The sequence below is a fragment of the Siniperca chuatsi genome, linkage group LG17 (assembly GCF_020085105.1).
Source record: "Siniperca chuatsi isolate FFG_IHB_CAS linkage group LG17, ASM2008510v1, whole genome shotgun sequence".
NCBI lineage: Eukaryota > Metazoa > Chordata > Actinopteri > Centrarchiformes > Sinipercidae > Siniperca > Siniperca chuatsi.
In genome coordinates, this window is record NC_058058.1 from 23,234,198 (window position 1) to 23,254,401 (window position 20,204).

General features: G+C 40.2%; 1 protein-coding gene across 3 annotated transcripts; it reads left to right on the forward strand.

The window, feature by feature from the left end:
- Positions 1-1,797: 1,797 nt before the first annotated feature.
- Positions 1,798-19,801, forward strand: zdhhc18b (zinc finger DHHC-type palmitoyltransferase 18b). Of its 3 annotated transcripts, XM_044171171.1 has the most exons (10): positions 1,801-2,672; positions 3,378-3,538; positions 7,512-7,661; positions 7,899-8,036; positions 8,563-8,614; positions 8,736-8,838; positions 9,085-9,194; positions 11,773-11,875; positions 14,189-14,212; positions 16,114-16,249. In XM_044171171.1, exons 1-9 carry the CDS (start codon positions 2,422-2,424, stop codon positions 14,198-14,200), a joined length of 1,080 nt encoding a protein of 359 aa, XP_044027106.1. In that variant the 5' UTR covers positions 1,801-2,421; the 3' UTR covers positions 14,201-14,212; positions 16,114-16,249. The 3 variants fall into 3 exon arrangements, with proteins under 3 accessions (XP_044027104.1, XP_044027103.1, XP_044027106.1); XM_044171168.1 differs by lacking the exon at positions 14,189-14,212 and having other exon boundaries at positions 1,799-2,672; positions 16,114-19,801; XM_044171169.1 differs by lacking the exons at positions 7,899-8,036; positions 14,189-14,212 and having other exon boundaries at positions 1,798-2,672; positions 16,114-19,801.
- The last annotated feature ends 403 nt before the right edge of the window (positions 19,802-20,204 follow it).

Below are 20,204 nucleotides of genomic sequence, written 5' to 3' on the forward strand. Positions count from 1 at the left end.
CTAATAATCAGTTAATGACCACATCGAACCTCCACACTGGTATCAAAATCAAACATCACAGTATGATTCAACACGGCCAACTGAAGCAGGGCACGGTACACTGCGAGTGATGTACTGCATTCTATAGTTTGTCATCACAAATAAGACACGGATACGTCAAATAGCAAGACAGCCTACATTCACACAAACGTATGAGCTTTGGTTGCACTCTTGTAACGCTCAGTTATCAGCTGGGCACCCTTTAGATACTGTACAGCTACTTCACCATGTTGGTAGTCAAAGTCAAAGGTCTGACATGTGCAAGCATAACCTGCTTGTAAATGATTTTGATTCTGATTATATGACTTATACATTTCAAAATGTATTTAATTGATGTATAAATAGCAGTCATTAATTACTAAAGGAGCCTATTTATTCCTTTGATCAATAAACTCAAGTTGCGGCAGAGAACAAGGGATGCAATTGCAAACGTTTTTTCCTGAATAAATGAATAAGAATGTGCAAGGTTATATCCATCAAACAAAATGACTGTTACCTGTGGGATTTTATTCTTCCTACTAAAGAATTTTGTAGTCTTTGACCTGGTCCCGACAGCCAGGCCTCGGACATGGGACGATTATCTTGATGCCATTATGTTTGGGCTGCGCACCAAAAGATGAATGACCGCCAAGTTTTCCACATATTTTTTTTTTTTAATGTTAGGTGGGGAAGTGCGGTATCCTGTGGAGATTCCTGAGGACTACCAGGTTTGTGAAAATGCAAAATTCTGGTGTGTGTGAGGCAGCGGCGAAAAGGACCCAAATGCAGACAACCAGGCAGACAGGAGCAGTTCAGTGATTTTAATAGCAAAAAGAAGATACATAGGCTTACAGGGGAAGGCAGCAAGTGCAAACAGAAGTAGCCAAGAATCCACTGGTTAACAGGAATGGGGGCAGGTGCTTTCTTTTTTTAAATTTGATTTTGGGGCAAAAAGCAGCAATGGCGTAGTTTGAAGAATTCTAACTTACAGGTGGACAACAGTCTTCCTGGCTAAGATAATGAGATGCATTTCTCGGCAGCTGCAAAATCAGTTCTGCCAAATAAATGCATCCACCCCTTATTAACACTCAGTAAGGACACTCAGACGGTAATAGGAATCAAATGGTGTTATCAGCACACACTTTATTTGATCGACTTTGACTTAACAGTGAATTTGAGACTCATTTTTCCGCATTTAAAAAAAAATTGAATTGCTAAAGAACACCAAAGAAAGGCCTTCAGAAATACTGAGAGATTAATCAACAAAACCTTGCAAATTTCAGACCAGTTGTATCAAGGAAATGCTACTTCTACGTTCATAAACTATAAACTTAAGATCATTTATTATTATTTAGCCCTACAAAGAAGATTATATCGTTTTAAAACAGTACTTATAGAAATCTTTACAGCTTTTGTAGCTTTCGCTCCAGCTGTGCGCGCCCCCGCGATGGGCGTGCGATTCTCGGCAGGCAGACAGAACTCGCCATAACACCTGCTACATTGCCAATTACTCCGAAAATGTCCTCGACAAACCTGCGTCAAGTCACCCTCAGTGGGCGCTGATTAACCGGATATTGTAAGATTTGGCTACTGTTGCCATTTGACAATTTGTAGACATTTGACATTTATAGAGAAAAATATAATAGAGGTATTCCAATACATTATGTGGCCATTCCGTTTTTAGTGAGTGCCATCATCATCATACCTAAAATTGTATGTTTTAATAGGATATTTTATAATAGATTATAATAGATTTATTTCGAAAGAAAAATAACCGGAAATACACCTTTTCTTCGTGTTAAGTTTGACAACGGCCAATTTGTACGGACGACTCGTTCTATGGCAACGTAGAACCTAAACCAGTCACGAACGTGTCGGGACTATCTTGGTAGGAGAGCAGTATGCATTAAATAAAAAAAGCGTGACGATGTTTTAGTGCTCCTTTCAATGTATGTATATAGGACCTCTGGAGAATAGCAAGAAGGTTAGCTAATATGTGCAAGGCGAGCAAGCTAACGTGCTAGCAGTGGTAACGTTATTCAGGGTTTAACGTTACTGATGTTAAATAGTCCGCAGCTGCCAGAGTTGGCTAGTCTGAATGGCACAGCTAACAAGCTAACTATGACCAGTGGGTCATCGCCTGAATTTGTGCGAAGTCAGTCTGCATACAGACTTTAAGAGGAATAAATGAAGAGGCATGGAAAGTAACAGGGATGTCATTTCGAGGACGGGGTCTTCGGGTTATTTACAACTGGATACCCATAGTATAGGATTAGCTTGTTTTCTACGTGGAATGACACCGTTCAGCTGCCTCAAACACGGGCGTCGGTGATGCTTTCGATTGCTGGCCAAATGCCCCGGTTGTCCGAATTGGGACAGAGCACCCAAACTACATTATAAATCATGAAAAACTGCGAGTATCAGCAAATCGACCCGCAGGCACTTCCGACACCAACCCCGACCCCACCACCTCATCATGGAAACGACAGCGACAAGAGAGAGGAGCCGAAAAGACCGAGGAGAAAGTGGGAAGTTTTCCCCGGAAAGAATCGCTTCTACTGCGATGGACGGATCATAGTGGCCCGACAGAATGGGGTCTTGCCCCTCACTCTCGGCCTTATTCTCGTCACAAGTGGATTATTCTTTATATTTGAGTGAGTCCATGTTTCATATTAGGTCTACGATTCTGTCATATCACCTGCGAGTTCAGTCGTGTGACAAAGGTATGATATATAAAGGACGAAATTCCAATGCATCTCAGCTTCCACAACAGTACGGCAATATGAGGCAAACCAGTTCTATAAATTGACATTTTATTGAATTGACTCCTGTCTGGTGTATTAGATGTACGCCGAACAGTAGAGCAGGTCCTAATGATTAATAAAAGGTCCTTATTCATTTTTTACAAGAGCAGTCTCTTGTCTAATACGCATTTCAACTTACAAAGATCAGATTTCATAATATAGTCTGGCAAGGTTTTACAAAATTGTACATATCAGAGCTCTATTTGTCCCGTCATTTGGCCTTACAATGTCTGATTATCTTTTAGTTGTACATTAAAATTTTAAGTTAATCTTACAGCTGTTAATGTGACATAATATGTGCTATTATAAGGAGTAGTGCCTGAATATGAAAATGGCAGACCTTCTATCACAGTGTAGTAAAAAGTGTGTTCTGTCTCCAGGGATTCAGATAGTGATTAAAGGCGCTGAATGTTAATTAAAATAGACCCCCCTGGTGGGCAGAAAAATGTTGCAGTTATGAGGCAGGGTTCTGTTTCATCATTTTCCAGCCTTTGATGTGGTCTGCGTGGCTTGGTAATTCATCCTCTCTCTGTCTGTGGCTGCCCCATGTCACAGCTGCCCCTTCCTGGTCAAACACCTGACCAACTGCATACCTGTTATTGGAGGAGGCCTCTTTGTGTTTGTGGTCATCACCCTGCTCCAGACCAGCTTCACTGACCCTGGCATCCTGCCCAGAGCAACGCCAGATGAGGCTGCAGACATTGAGAAACAAATTGGTAAGGGCCAACTCCGTCATAAGTGGAGTCAGAACTGTATGGTTGTCTTAAGTGCTTTTGACTTTGAAATCCAGTATCATAAACTATTGTTTTTTTAGTGTTCACTGCCAGTTTATTACATTGTCCATTGGCCCTAGAACTCTCCATGTGGCCTTTATATTGCCTAAAGGAAATTTGATCCCTAAACTCAAACTACTTAAGCCCAGCTCATTTCTTTAGAAGTTACCCTCTGCTCAGAGGCATTCAATTATGTCAAACTTCAAGGACATGCTATTTTTGGTACTGTCATAAGAGCTTTCACATGGTTTATTTAGCTTCAGAGCACTATTCACAGTTGAGATTGAAGGCATTGTTCTGCTAGCATCTGCTATTTTACTCTGAAACTGAACCATAAGCCAAATCCTAATGGAATGGTCACGAGTCATTCTGTTGCCACTTCATTTTAATGATGATGAAACCTTTGACACATTAAAGGTCCTAAGTAGAATTTTTTTAAAGGACTCATTTGCCATGACTTGGTGTAATGAATGTCACTTTGGCAGCCATTAGGGCCATTTTCTGGAAGAAATGTGTCCTGTTGACTTCTAAAGTTGGGACTGGAAGATGTGTTATCCCTCTGACAGATTCCTTTACCCAACAACAGTATCTTTTCTTTTAATATGGCATGCTACAATATAATGACCTTAGTGTCTGAAGTTGGCTTCATGTGCACCTTGTTAACTCCTACTCATGACCAAAGTTTAGAGAGTGATGATGTAAGATGTTAATATTACCCAACAGTACTGCTGTTGTTCCAGCTATTTCTGAAACAAAGACTCTGACATAAGTATTGATTATTTACCTACCGCCCTGTCTTTAAGAAAATGTTTTGGACATTTTATTTGACTCGGTACTCTCTGAACAGGTGTGTTAGGCAAAACTGAATTACCGATTCCATTAAAATTTCATTTAAAAGGACACAGCATGTGTAAATTGTAGAATTTCAATCTGTAGTGTAAACTAGAGCTGTATCCAAATATCATACTAATTTTAAGCAGGTTTTGAGTGCGTAGTGTGTGGAAAAGTGGAAAAGGGACTAAATAAAGTGTATTCAATTAAGTCTGTATGCTACTAAAAAATTGCTTTGAGTGTGCTGTTGATGTAGTATTGTCCCACAATGTGGATGGCGGTGAAACAGATCCAGGGTTACGTATCAGAATTCAGTCTGATTGAGTGGGTCAATTCATAACTGGAAGTGAATGTGTCCCGCCTCATAGAGTTCCTCTATGTGTTCCTCATAACTCTGCATGCTCACATAGTCCTGAGAAGAGGCCTGATTGGGCAAAATAAAGAGAAACGTACACTAACCCATGGGGACTTGTGTCACTATGGGGACAAAAATTGAGGTCCCCACAGGTAGAGACTGCTTTTTGAGGGTTAAGACTTGGTTTTAGGGTTCAGGTTACAATTAGGTTAAGGTTAGGGTAAGGGGGTAGGAAAAGCATTATGTCAATGACTGTCCCCCACGAGAACAGTGAAACAAATGTGTGTGTGTGTGTGTGTGTGTGTGTGTGTGTGTGTGTGTGTGGACCATGGGTCGGAGGGGTGGCTTTAAAGTCAAGTCATTTAAAGATTAGACGATTTTTGTTTAAAAATAATAAAAAATATTGCCTGTATAGTAGTATATGTTAAATGGCAAGTGTTTAGGTGCTAATAATAAAAGGCCAGACCATTATTACTTAATAATAAATAATAGTAACTTTATTTATAGAGCACTTATCAAAACAAAGTACAAAGTGTTTCACAACAAGAGAAATAAAATACCACAGTGAAAGACATAAAATACACAAAAGCAATAAAATAAACAGCCAGTTCAGGTAAGATCAGGATATGCTTTCAGATAAAAATGTATTGAGAGGAGACTTAAACGAAGACACTGACTCAGACAACCTAATTTCTTCGAGCAAGTTGTTCCAGAGCCTTGGGGCCCTGATGCCAAAAGCTCTGTCCCCTTTAGTTTTCATCCTGGACTCAGGAACAGACAGAAGACCCTTGCCCGAAGATCTCAAACTACGTGAAGGTTCATAAGGGATTACAAGGTCTAAAATCTAATCTGGAGCCAGGCCATGAAGAGCCTTAAAAGTAATCAACAAGATCTTAAAATCAATCCTAAAACAAACAGGGAGCCAATGTAAAGAGGCTAAAACAGCTGTGATGTGATCATACCTCTTGGTCCTGGTTAATAGCCTAGCAGCTGAGTTCTGTACAGTCTGCATTCGTTTCAAAGTTTTTTGATTAAGACAAATGAACAGACTGTTACAATAATCGAGGCGTGAGGAGATAAAAGCATGTACAACAGTTTCTGCATCACTAAGATTTAAAATAGATCACATTTTTGCAATATTTCTGAGGTGATAAAAACATGATTGGACAAGCATATGTGTGATATGTTGCTCAAAACATAAATTGCTATCAAACAGGACATCAAGATTTCTTGCAACAGGCTTGATATGTTGTGACAGGTTACCAGTAGATGGCAGTATTTGTTTAGTGATGTGTTGGGGCCCAATAACAAGGACTTCAGTTTTATTTGAGTTGAGCTGAAGAAAATGTATCGACATCCAGTTTATAATGTCAGACAGGCAGTCCTGCAGAGAACTCGGCATACTAAGGTCAGGTATAACTGTGTGTCATCCGCATAACAGTGAAGAAATACCATTTCTGCGAATGACATCACTCAAGGAAAGCATGTATACGGAGAACAGTATTGGTCCCAGAATTGAACCTTGAGGCACACCGTACTTGATATGGGAAAAGGATGACATGAAGTTATTAATGCTGACACAGAATTTCCTATTGGACAAATAAGATGAGAACCAGTCTAGTGCAGTGCCAGATATGCCCACCCAGTGCCTCAGTCCGTCTAAAAGAATGCCATGATCAATTGTGTCATTAAAAGGTCATTAGTGACTTGGCTGTGGGCTGTCTCAGTGCTGTGGTGTTGACGAAAGCCAGATTGGAACTTTTCAAAGGTATTATTTTCTTCCACATCAGCAAGAAGCTGCTTAGATAAAAGTTTTTCGAGAATCTTCAAATTAAAAGGCAGTTTGGAGATTGGACGATATCCAGGAGGGTGGGATCAAGCCCAGGTTTTTTTAGGACTGGCTGGACACACAGTTTTAAAGAAATCTGGGACGCAGCCAGTAGACAGCGAACTGTTAAAAATAATTAGCAATACAATCCATAACTTCCAATAAAAACCTAGTTGGGATTTTGTCCAGAGGGCTGGAGGATACTCTCATAAGAGACATGATGTCTGCGAGTTCAGGCAGCGTAACAGCAGAACAATTGCTCAAAGAATCCCTGAGCGGGTGATCCACATCTAAAAAGGCAGGGTTGGGGTGATACCAGATCTTATTAAGCATCACAATCAGCAGGGGCACAAGGAGAGGCTGGGTTAACTAACTGATCCACAGTCTTAAACAGGAATTTGGGGTTGTGCTGATGGGCAGAAATAAGTGCAGAGAAATGACATGTTCTTGCATCCTTCACCATCCTATTATAAAGGGGTAATAACTCTTTCATGGCCACAAAGTGGACCTGGAGACCTGATTTTTTTCCATCTGTGTTCTGCTCTTCTGCATTTCCTTTTACAGCTTCGAATACTGTCATTTAACCATGGCTGTTTTCTAGTCTTTGGGTTTGGTCTGTTTTTCAGAGGAGCTGTGAGATCTAAGGTTGAACACAGGTAGTTAGATTAATCAACCAAATCGTTGGTGTTGGAGGAATCAGGAAACACATTGCCAGAGAATTGAACAGTGTACAGAATTTTGAGGCACTATGCTCATTAAGGACACGCGTGTACTTAGAGCGGGATAAGACAGTACTAGCAGCCTGTAATTCACAGTTCACTTAAGTTCACTTAAGATCAACTGATCAGTGAATCCAATTAATTTTGGCCTGTTGTGTCTCTTTACCGTCCTCTCCTGTGTAGACAACACTGGAAACTCCAGCTATCGGCCTCCACCGCGCACCAAGGAAGTCCTTATCAACCAGCAGGTGGTGAAGCTCAAGTATTGCTTCACCTGCAAGATGTTCCGGCCTCCGCGCACCTCCCACTGCAGCCTGTGTGACAACTGTGTGGGTGAGCTGTGGACACACACCAACACGCTGACATTTACCAATGCTAAATCATGAATAGAGGCCTCATAGGGCTACAGTGAACATCACTCTATTATTCTAGTTCAGGCTGGACTGACTTGAATGACATATCAGCGTATTTCCCAAACTGTTGAACTATTCCTAAAATTATTTTTTTTTTATTTAATTAGATTCACTCCGAGTTCATTGTGAATTCTCCTTTGGTGCGTTTCTCTTTCAGAGCGATTTGACCATCACTGCCCTTGGGTGGGGAACTGTGTGGGAAAACGCAACTACCGTTTCTTCTACACCTTCATCGTGTCGCTCTCCTTCCTCACAGCGTTTATCTTCGGCTGTGTGACCACACATCTAGCCCTGAGTACGTGTTTGTGCTCTGGTTCACAGTTGTTTCATGGTTGAAAAACAGTCAGGATCTTACTGATAAAAACTGCTAACACACCTGGCTCAAACAGCTCAAACAGCACCTGTCAGTAAGTGTTAGTGTTTGTCTTTTCTGGCTCGGACCGGCGAGGTTTACCACATCAGAGCAGTTTTGGTGTCTGATAAGAAAAATATACAGAATGTTTTTTGTTTTCTGTTTTTTTTATGACTGTATTAAGAGTCAGGCATTCTTTACGTGGTCCCATTTGGCTGCTCGGCAGTGTTTGAATTTAATTTCATCCAATAGCCCCGCTCACTTAAGGGTTGGAATAACGTTTGAGCTTGACTGCTGTTTGGGAATCCCAACACGACCACACTCTTTTTCTCTTTAATGGACGTAGAAACTCCGCTTTTCTGCCAGTTCACTATTCACTGTGTAAAAAGCTATGTAACACCTCAGTTTAGAAGGCATAAAGACTCTCTCTTTGAGCCTTATGTCAGTGTAATGTTTTCCTCTCTTTCAGGGGCTCAAGGTGGAAAAGGCCTGGTGTTTGCTCTGCAAGAGAGTCCAGGCAGATATCCTTTAATCACAAATGTGTTAAAGATTTCTAGAGCAAGTGAACACTGTCAGTGAGTATGTTGGATTTATTTCTCCCTCCTCCAATATACTGGTGCTCTCCTTGACCCAACCTTTCACTGCAGTGGAGCTGGTGATATGTTTCTTCTCAGTCTGGTCCATCTTGGGCCTCTCAGGCTTCCATACATACCTGGTTGCTTCCAACCTGACCACTAATGAAGACGTGCGTACGGCCTTCATTACATTAAATTAATATTCACTAATATCACATTTGAATAGAATTCCAAGAAATGCATGTTAAGAATGTGTAAAATAATAATAATGGATAATTGCAGAGGAAAGTTCACTAAGAATTTATAACATTTTACTTCCAAATCATATAAAGGACTACCATGTAGAAATTCTCAACCAAAAATCAAATTAAATGTATGTTGAATAAAAACTGCATTTTATATCTTGTCTGTTCCAGATTAAAGGCTCCTGGTCAGGCAAGAGTGGAGAAGATGTCACCAACCCATACACGCATAAAAACATCTTTATCAATTGTTGTTCTGTGCTCTGTGGACCCATGCCACCCAGGTTAGTCACATATAGTATGAATGACTAAAGGAATCCATGTGTGATTAAGACCTAAGGACACATCAGTTTGCATTAGCATTTCTCATCTAGATACAGACTACATTTGGTTTTATTGATGTGTGAGATATGCATGTAAATATCGTATTTCTGTTTTCCTTGACAAAAGCAGACTGCCTTGCATGTTGCAATATTTATGTTTAGATGCTTTATTATCAGTTGATCTGTCAACTCATTTTTGTTACTAATAGATTTATTTTTTTGAAAATGTATATTTATATAAAATATACAAATCTCTTTTAAACATTTTAAACATTTGAACACTCATTAAGCCCCAACACGGCTCTATGATAGTGAGTACAGTGAGTATAAGGCTGTAATACATATTGACACACATTGTCAGTTAGCTGTCACTGTGATGCAAATGTTTTCTTGTCTTGACTGTCAGCATCGCCAGCCAGCACCGTAGTTCATTGCAACAATGCATCTGTAAATAATAAGGTATAACCCAAAGCCAGGTTCTCAATCAGGGACATTTTTGATTATTCAACCAGACAGTTTTCATTTTGCATGTTTGACGCTGAATTGATTATTAAAATTGTTGTTGCTAAATTGTTTTGTCTGGGTTAGCTCTAACCCTTGACTCATTTTTTAAAATTCTCTGAAGTTAACAATAAATACTAAATTCAGCTTGGTCCTCAAACCACAGTATGCGGCCTTATTTTGAAAGCTGCATGTTTCTGAATTGCATGTGCAAGAAAAATGTGCCGTTCTGCAGTTTCTATGCGAAATGGAGAGTTATTACATGTACATTTTGTTGTTCAAAATGCCTTTTTAACCACCTTTGGAGTCTATTTGCATGATGTTCAGTGTGCATCTATCACTAAGGGTATGAGATGTCGAGGGAAACATACAGTATTGTTCAAAATAATAGCAGTACAATGTGACTAACCAGAATAATCAAGGTTTTTAGTATATTTTTTATTGCTACGTGGCAAACAAGTTACCAGTAGGTTCAGTAGATTCTCAGAAAACAAATGAGACCCAGCATTCATGATATGCACGCTCTTAAGGCTGTGCAATTGGGGTATTAGTTGAATTAGTTGAAAGGGGTGTGTTCAAAAAAAATAGCAGTGTGGCATTCAATCACTGAGGTCATCAATTTTGTGAAGAAACAGGTGTGAATCAGGTGGCCCCTATTTAAGGATGAAGCCAACACTTGTTGAACATGCATTTGAAAGCTGAGGAAAATGGGTCGTTCAAGACATTGTTCAGAAGAACAGCGTACTTTGATTAAAAAGTTGATTGGAGAGGGGAAACCTATAAAGAGGTGCAAAAAATGATAGGCTGTTCAGCTAAAATGATCTCCAATGCCTTAAAATGGAGAGCAAAACCAGAGAGACGTGGAAGAAAACGGGAAGACAACCATCAAAATGGATAGAAGAATAACCAGAATGGCAAAGGCTCAGCCAATGATCACCTCCAGGATGATCAAAGACAGTCTGGAGTTACCTGTAAGTACTGTGACAGTTAGAAGACGTCTGTGTGAAGCTAATCTATTTTCAAGAATCCCCATAAAGTCCCTCTGTTAAAAAAAGGCATGTGCAGAAGAGGTTACAATTTGCCAAAGAACACATCAACTGGCCTAAAGAGAAATGGAGGAACATTTTGTGGACTGATGAGAGCAAAATAGTTCTTTTTGGGTCCAAGGGCCACAGGCAGTTTGTGAGACGACCCCCAAACTCTGAATTCAAGCCACAGTACACAGTGAAGACAGTGAAGCATGGAGGTGCAAGCATCATGATATGGGCATGTTTCTCCTACTATGGTGTTGGGCCTATTTATCGCATACCAGGGATCATGGATCAGTTTGCATATGTTAAAATACTTGAAGAGGTCATGTTGCCCTATGCTGAAGAGGACATGCCCTTGAAATGGTTGTTTCAACAAGACAATGACCCAAAACACACTAGTAAACGGGCAAAGTCTTGGTTCCAAACCAACAAAATTAATGTTATGGAGTGGCCAGCCCAATCTCCAGACCTTAATCCAATTGAGAACTTGTGGGGTGATATCAAAAATGCTGTTTCTGAAGCAAAACCAAGAAATGTGAATGAATTGTGGAATGTTGTTAAAGAATCATGGAGTGGAATAACAGCTGAGAGGTGCCACAAGTTGGTTGACTCCATGCCACACAGATGTCAAGCAGTTTTAAAAAACTGTGGTCATACAACTAAATATTAGTTTAGTGATTCACAGGATTGCTAAATCCCAGAAAAATTTTTTTTTACACAAAATAGTTTTGAGTTTGTACAGTCAAAGGTAGACACTGCTATTTTTTTGAACACACCCCTTTCAACTAATACCCCAATTGCACAGCCTTAAGAGCGTGCATATCATGAATGCTGGGTCTTGTTTGTTTTCTGAGAATCTACTGAACCTACTGGTAACTTGTTTGCCACGTAGTAATAAAAAATATACTAAAAACCTTGATTATTCTGGTTAGTCACATTGTACTGCTATTATTTTGAACAATACTGTACCTAATGACTTGGATCTTCCTTGTTTCTGTCTTTTTCAGCTTGATCGACAGACGAGGTTTCCTGCCCATGGATGAATCTTCCCAGACAGTTAGCGCGGACATCAACCTGCCCACTCTGGCCACTAAAAGCGAGATAAACGTGGTAGGAGGATCTTCCCAGCTGGCTTTCGGCTTGCAGGACTCCCCCTCTCCTGTGCCTGCACCCCCCAACTCCCACCAAAACTCTTCCTCTGCCTGACAGAAGCTTTGTTGCCTGTTGTAGCCCAAACCCAGCATCTCTCTGCTGCCTGTTGTGGATGGGTTAATCCCTACATATACTGTATTTACACTACAGTCAGAGGTTTACATATCAGTATTTATTACTTTTCTCAGTGCAAACATTTTTAAAGTAGGTTGACAACTTGGTGTACACTGGCATAATATGAATCGGTTTAAATCAACTTTAAAAGCATGTGAAAGGAATAATCGAGAAGATAATTGAGAAGATCAATATCAATCCCACGTCTGTGCGTTAAAGCCAGCCCGCTGAGTTTTGCTGAACAGCAGCCACTGGGGCCACACATAATTATGCCGTAATGGTAAATGCTAAAACATAGTGTAACAGTAGCACAAGTAGCGACAAGTCAAAACGTCAGCAAACTGACTCAGTAATGTCAGTTACGCAGCAATATATATTTGGGTTTGCTAACGTTAGCCACCACAAGCTGCTGGTTATACCAGACAGGTTGTAGCAGCAAAAGTGTGTTGAATTGAGCAGGAGTGCATTGTATTGCTTATGATTTCAACTTGTTATTTGTGAGAGGAAGATTGTGTTATTTCTTCCTTCAGAACTTACATTCTCGTTTTCAAGTACACGACGCGTTTAGCCTAGCTTAGCGTAATAACTGCAGGAAAACGGCTAGCATACCTCTAAAGCTCATAAATTAACAGATTTTATCTTTTATATCTAAACAAACCAGTTGCATCATGTAAGCAAGACAAATTTAGAAGTGTTGGTAGGTGTATTTTCATTTTGGACACAGCCAGGCTAACTGTTTGCCCTTGTTTCAGGTCTTTGTGCTAAGCTAAGCTAATTGGCTGCTGGCAGCAGCTTCATATTTAGTGTACAGACACAGGAGAGGTATCAATCCTTTCAGCCTCTTTTACAAAAGAGTGAACTGTTCTTTTAGATTATGACTTAGTAATGTTTGGTTGGCTTCTGGCTTTGATAGTCTGATGAATTTAGACACCTGCTCCGGGCAGTTCATGCACGTCTGAACAGCTCAGTCATGTTTACCTCATGGAAATGAACAAATGTTTACTGACATTATTCTTTTGAAATAAGCAACAGGGATACTATTCACTATGTATTTTTTATGTTATCTATTTTTCACCTTTTTTTTATCACAATCTACACCTCAGTATTTTGCTCCTGTGCAGTATGTCGACTCAGGGTGTTTTTTAAAAGGGAGGAAGAGAGAGAGAGTTGTAATAAGTGAAGACTCAGACGCTGTTTCCAGCTCGTCATCCTCCTCACAGAGTGGCTCTCTTGTTCTCTCTCTGACAGCAAGGGATATAAAAGGATGCCTGGAGAGTTATAGAGCAACTTTTGTTTACAAGACGTAACTGCGATTCAGATAAAGTTGCAGTCTGAGATACAGTACTCTCATATCAAGTAGTAGAGTAGCTGCTGTTTGGCATTGTGGAGGACAAACAGCTCTTTTTTTGTTTACACCAAAATAACACGACAGCTATAAAACCTTTTTTTTATTTGTCTGTACAGAATAAACTGAAACGTACGACTGTGCAATATCCACCGTCTCATAATCATCTTAATAAGCTACACTTAACTTGACAGTACTCATTATTGCACTATTACTTATTACTTATATTATTACATTGTATTATACCGTACATACTTATCAACCTCTAAATCCACTTTGGATCCACCATCTATTCTCAAGTGTGCACTGATAGTGAGCAGTCTTTTGAATTCCGTCGATACACTGGGGGAAGCTGTAAGGAAAGCTTTTTCTGCACCAACAGTTCCTTGTTTTTATTCTGTGTTGGTTCACTTTCTCCTGTCTGTCATATTTGTCTGCATATAAAAGGTCAGAGTGCCAAATTATTCGTGACTCATCAAGCCAAGCAACATCATTTCCCACTTGTTTCCCCTCATGCCTTATTCCATGTTCTTTTGTTTGACTTGTCCACCCTGTTTTTATACATATTTCTATTTTGTCCATATCTGAAATGTACACATTTAATAAAACATGCATTTTTATCCATGCAATTCATCATCTGCGTGTATTAATTTGTCATTGTTCTGTCTACCATCCCAATTGACATATTGGAGTATAACTGTATTTTCAAAGGAAAGGTCATAGTAGTACACTCCCCGTGTGTCTATTCACCGGTCTTAACTTGCTGTTCTGTATGTGGTCTGTCTCTGTGCCTGTCCTGCCACCAACACTAGCAGGAAAAGTGATGCTTGAGCTTGGTAAGCCTGTTAAGAAAAAGGCGATTGCAGAGCCTCTGTGCCTAGCCCACCACTGTGCATATCTTCTTGGCTGGCTGCTGTACTGCTGCATGGCTTTATTCATACCCTGTCATGTTGAATACATTGCAGAGTGCATAATTTAAGACAATACAGGGTGTATTGTATGTAAAATTAGTAGCTGTTTCCAGTCTTTATGCCTTCTAAACTGAGGTGTTACACAGGTTTTTACACAGTGAATAGTGAACTGGCAGAAAAGCGGAGTTTAAAGCTGCACTTATAAATATCTATGTTAACGATGGAGAAAAAAAAAAAGTGTAACGTGAAAGGGGTCGCTCATAGTAACAACCGCAGAGACTTATCACCAACTCTACAGTTCCCCTCAGCTCTATGGAGGGTTTTAGTTTCTTTCAGCTTGTTGTTTTGGTTTTTTGGCCCATAACTTTACTGTTTTGGATCACTCTCAGCACTCACACCAACTTTGTTTCCAGCTGCAGCAGGCAGCCTTTTCAGTGAAAAAGCTCTGATAAACCAACTGTACACTATCTGCCCAGCACCAAATAGCAGTAAGACAAAGTTAGTGACTAGCTTGTGAACATAGTGGAGCATTTAGCTGCTAAAGACCAAAACAAAGCTAAAAGGACAAGAAATAATTATTTTAATCTTCTATTTTATTTTGTTTTAATCCTTTAAAATTCTATTTATGTCTTTATATATTGTCTTTTTATATTACCTTGTGTTTATCTTGCCTTGCCTTACTAATTACACTACAAACCAGATTAAATGACGACCAAAATTGCTAATGTTGCCTTGCATCTGCTGGATGTGTAAATAGGCAACTGTTAGCTAACCCATTCGCTATATCAACTTTGGTCGGTAGGTGATAATATATATGTGAATGTTGTGTTTACAGCTTGTTGCACTACAACCAAGTGGCCTGAAAACAAATTAATGCAGGTTTAAGACCACACACAAACAGTAACATTAGTGGTAGCATGATTTTTGGATGTCTTTTGGGCTATTAGTTAAAGGGGTACTCCACTGTTTTTACATGTCAATGAACTAATTTCGGGGAGTATTACTCAGCGTGTGGAAACAGTATAATGTCTTCTGTGGCTTTGGAGGCGCTTTGTCAAGTCTGAGAAAATAACCCTGATGATGTCATAATTCCTCTATGATGTTGACATTTTTGGTTCTTAGTGAAACATGTATTGCATGTATTGCCATGAAATTTGGTACAGATATCCATGGTGCCCAACGGTCGAATCCTAATGAATTTGATGATCCCCTGACTTTTCTTCCAGCACAATCAGTCAATATTTTAATTTGTCCAATACTTTGAATTTGCTGTTAATTCTTTACGTTGACTATAAATCCAGCTTTAGACTCTTGTCTCATTAACAGAAAGCTTTCGTTACAAACTTAAACATACACAGTTGTGTTGCATCATGGGAAGTGGATCCATGGTTCTTTTGGAGCTTGACACATATTAGGGACTAAAAGTCAGGATACCTCTGCATCTGCTGCTTCAACTTTGACCATAATGTTTTGCCTCTTGCAAGCCCCCAATCTTTATTAGAGTGCAATACGAAATTGCTGGAGTAGTCTTTTAAAAATGTTTGTACCAAGTTATATCTAACTAGACAATGCTATTGGATGTTCCCTGAGATAAACACCTTTCAGTTATGATTCCTTAGGTCTAATGTGCATCTGCATGCAGATCTATGGCATGAAACATATGCAATTTCTTGCTTCGGATCACTCGTGTGGCCTGCTTGCGCTCCCAGCTTGCCTTTGATTTATCTTGCACAGCTGTTGCTGCATTCAGTCAAGTTAACATCACTGGCTAGTCTCATCAGTTCTTGTCTTTTTTTCTTCCCCTCCTCTTTCTCGTGCCTCCCCAGTGCACACAGGGAACTAAAGGTCTGCTGGAGTCGGCCACTCGCTCTCCGCTCATGTCCACCTCGTGCCCTCATGGGAAACCTCAGACAGCTCATACCTGCCCAGACAACAGCCCCGCAGTGAACTCTGACCCCTCACCGGAGCTCTCCATGAACTGCGGGGCCCGCAATATTGCTAGCTCCCAAGGCGACACCTCTCCACCACGTCACACCAAGAGTCGGTCAAAGAAAAATAAACGAGCGGCTTTGCACATTCCCAACCCTGCCTTTGACGTCCCTGTTTCCCCAACCTCTCCGGACGCTGGCCCCAGCTCCAAAGCTAGGGGCCACAAAGGTGCCAGCTTTGTCCCTTTGCACTGACTGACTTGAATGACGGCTTTCTCAAGTGAAAACACACATTGTTTAAGCTTGCATGCTGTAACACAGTCAGATACAGGTGGTATGAATTCAAAATGTTCTTTATTGTTTGTTGGTTCTCTGGGTCTATTCATTGTGTATGAGGATGACAATCACAAAAATATGGAATTATGTGATTGCAGTGGAAATAGGAACACTAGAGCAAATTGGATGAAGATTATTAAGTAAAGGTTGCAACTTAGCCTTTGGTGTAGAATGAAAAACATGAAAAGAGAAAATTTGCAAGATGGAGGGCCTGGTTATTGACAGAGCCATATGTCTTTCTGATGATTCTCATGTAAAACGTGAATTTTACCAGCATGTCAGATCCATCAATACAAACATATTTTTGTGAAATAGTGGCTTTGATGTATCAGGTGGACAAACTCTGGGAGCTTGAAAAGCTTCTTATGGAGGGTTAAAGCTCAGAATGTGTTTGCATCTGTAGGGAGAAAAGTTGCTCTTAAAGGGAAAGTCCATCCCAAATAGATAATTCACATATGGAATTTCTATAACTTTGTGCTGCTCAGTTTATAGTGTGAATTTGAGCCAGTCTCTCCTTAAACTGAAGAGACAGTTTGTCCTGATGACATCATCTTGAGACATATAGGCAGTGAATAATTGAACCAGTCATGGGACTCTGACAGCAGCCAAGGATGTGGGGACATTTTGACATCCATATCTGAAAGCTCTGCGTTCAAATCGAACTCGGTTGGATGTACAGATGGGTGACAAATTAAAAGAAAAACCAACATAAATAGTTTTATTAGGAATATCTTCAGTGATCATTGTCATAGAGTCTCTGTGGAACTGTACTGGAGGGACAAACATCTTTCTTCCAGATAGAAGACATTCCCTCATTTGGTTTTTTGATGATGATACTGGAGACCAGTTTGAATTTCCAACCGCAGCTCAGACTTTCAGGAACCCCTCATTAACTGTATGGCAACTATGGCAACTTGAGGCGATTAGATTTTTTGCAGATGTGTTTGGTAATATGAACCGCTAAAGCACGATATCAACTGACATGATTTGGGCCGTAAAAGGTGTCCAGTATGCTTCAAATGATTGTTGGAACGTCGAAGGTCGTCTGAAACCAACTCCCCCCGCACCTTACTGATGTAGCACTTGGGTTGGGGTGGCATCCAACAATTTCAGTGACTTTCCAAAAACCGACAATTTGACAAGCATACCCACTTGACACAATGATTGCACCCTTATCCCTTTTGAAACTATTAATGGTGTCTCGCCTCTCTCTGTAACAGCAGTGTTTTTATGAGTGTGGCTGTCCGTTACAGCTATAAACACTTTTGCCTTTTGACGCGTGTTCTAACACCACTTTGTTTGTTTCAGCATACCCTAACCTTAAGGCAGGTGTTTGCATATTTTTTTTAAAATCAAGATTCAAGATTCTGTACTTTATTGCTATTTCAACATAGTTTTTAAGAAGTTATTAAACTGTAGTCATTTATTCATCAAGTTACTATAAGCTAATTGACACATAGCAAACCTGGAGCCAGGTAGTATTCTAGCAGTGAAGAACTTGATGGGTACTTAAAAACAACTAAATACATACATTGCTATACTTCTCCACACATTCATTCAGGTTTTCATTTGTCGCCCATCTGTAATATCTCAAAGAAAGCTTTATGGGTCCTTTGAGTTCAGTTAATTATTTATGGCGACTGTAATGGCTCAGCAGAGAAACAGGTTTGAACCCTGATGCACGAGACAGACAGGATAAGTAAAAGTTCACGTTCACTTGTGGTCAAAATACAAAAGTCCAGACCTGGCAGGCAAATGGCTAGAAAGCTAAGGCAGAGGAACAAAAGACAATCTGCAAAGAGTGAATGGGAATGGACCAGTGTATATACTGCAGGGCTGATGGGAAAAGTGGGAACAGGTGTGCAGGTAGGTGGGGAGATCAGGTGAAGGGTAGAGTTAGTATAGAGAGGTGAAGTCCCACCCATTCCAGTGTCCCCCATGGGACCTTATTTTGGAAAAAATATGTAAGTGATGTTTGTCAATTTAAAAGACAATTTTTCATGTCAAGAAAGTTGCAGTTTGTCGTAGGGTTATCGTAGTACTATTTAGTTTTGTGTGAAACCGCTCAGTGAACTACATCTCTCGCTCGCACAATACACGTCACCAACACAACATGGCCGTCCCTTGCGACGTTAGCTTACCTGATGTGTTTTATCCAGCGACTCCCGGTCCTTTTATCAGCCGGGAAGTGAAAGAACGAACAAGACCCGTTGCTAGTGTGAACGGTCTTGTGATGTCATTGTCACGGCTTTCTTTGTTTAAAGGTGTTGACTTTACTAACCAAAATGTTGAAATTGCACACGTGAATTCTGTTTTTGTGTGGACTTTCCCTTTAACTTTGCACAAACAACACAGTGACTTAAGTGTGTATCAGTTGTATCGGTGCGTGCTGTTGTTCAGATTTCTATGCTGTATAAATGGCATTGAATGCAACTGCATGATAATAACTAAAGACATATTTTATGGTATTTTTGTTTATTTACATCCATTCAAACATCCCATTATACACCTGAGAGGTCCTATACCACTTTTTGTAGGAAAGCTGTGATTTGGATTCCTGAATATAGTTGTGTTGTTCATTGCCTGTGCTGCACCGCCGTCTGCTCGTGATGTCACAAATATCTCACAATGATTTCAAGCTGCCTTTCAAATCTCCACTTTCTGCTCACACTTTGTATCAGCAACAGCAATACCTGTTCTCTCCTCCTTAAAATGATTTAACTTTGTGCGCTTTGACAAATCTGTGAAGATCTATGTGAAGGGGCGGGTGTGTTGCTTTGTTCTCAGGGGGAAAGCTGTAGGGGTTAGGTATTCAATATGCAAGTTCTATGTGACATATATCATGTTTATCAACGTTGTAACCTGATGGCAATAGCAGCACAAAAATGCAATGATCCGAACAATCATCTCCGTGGACTAAAACGTAGGCATGCACACCCACCCACCCACGCACGCACGCACGCTTGCGCGCGCGCACACACACACACACACACACACACACACACACACACTGTTCGTCTGTAGTTCACCTTAAGAGTGATAACACTGAGTAGAGCAGCATCACTTCGTGTGCAGTATGCGCTGTGTCAAAAGTCATCCCAACACCTTCTGGATGATGGTGAGAGTGAATGCAAGCAATGCATTTCTGATGAGAAAAACACTGTACTGTATTTGTACGAACTGTATGGTTATTTAAGCCAATGCTCCTGTCTAAATAAAGGAGAAGGAAAATAAAGTTCAATGAAATGAAGAATCTCTATTTGTTTTTATGCCACTGAAGTGCTGCATATGACCACTAGATGACAGTGATGACCTATGAACATGGAGCTGCAGTCAGCGAATCCATTCACAGTCAGCCACTCTACTAAATAGGCATTTTGAGAACTTCCCTCTTCTTGCTGAGCGTCAGAACTCTTTTCTGATTACTTTGTCTCTCTTTGTCTTCCTCTCCTCAATTATAATTACTTTATTTTAAATAAGAGAATTCAATCAATATAATCTCTTTTGAACATTTTGGTTCTTTATTCTTAAGTCTCACTGGCTTTATTCTGTCACCCATACAGTGAAACCCAGTGAAACAGTGCCTGAAAGCAAAACTGTACTGAGAGGTGTTTTAAAATGGAGTGCAGTGATAGTCTTGAGGCTAGAGAGGT

Coding starts and splice junctions, on each gene's coding strand:
- zdhhc18b (XM_044171168.1), top strand. CDS start 2,422: ATGAAAAACTGCGAGTATCAGCAAATCGACCCGCAGGCACTTCCGACA. Junction 7,662..7,898: donor CCTGTGTGACAACTGTGTGG/GTGAGCTGTGGA, acceptor TTTCTCTTTCAG/AGCGATTTGACCATCACTGC. Junction 9,195..11,772: donor TGTGGACCCATGCCACCCAG/GTTAGTCACATA, acceptor TGTCTTTTTCAG/CTTGATCGACAGACGAGGTT.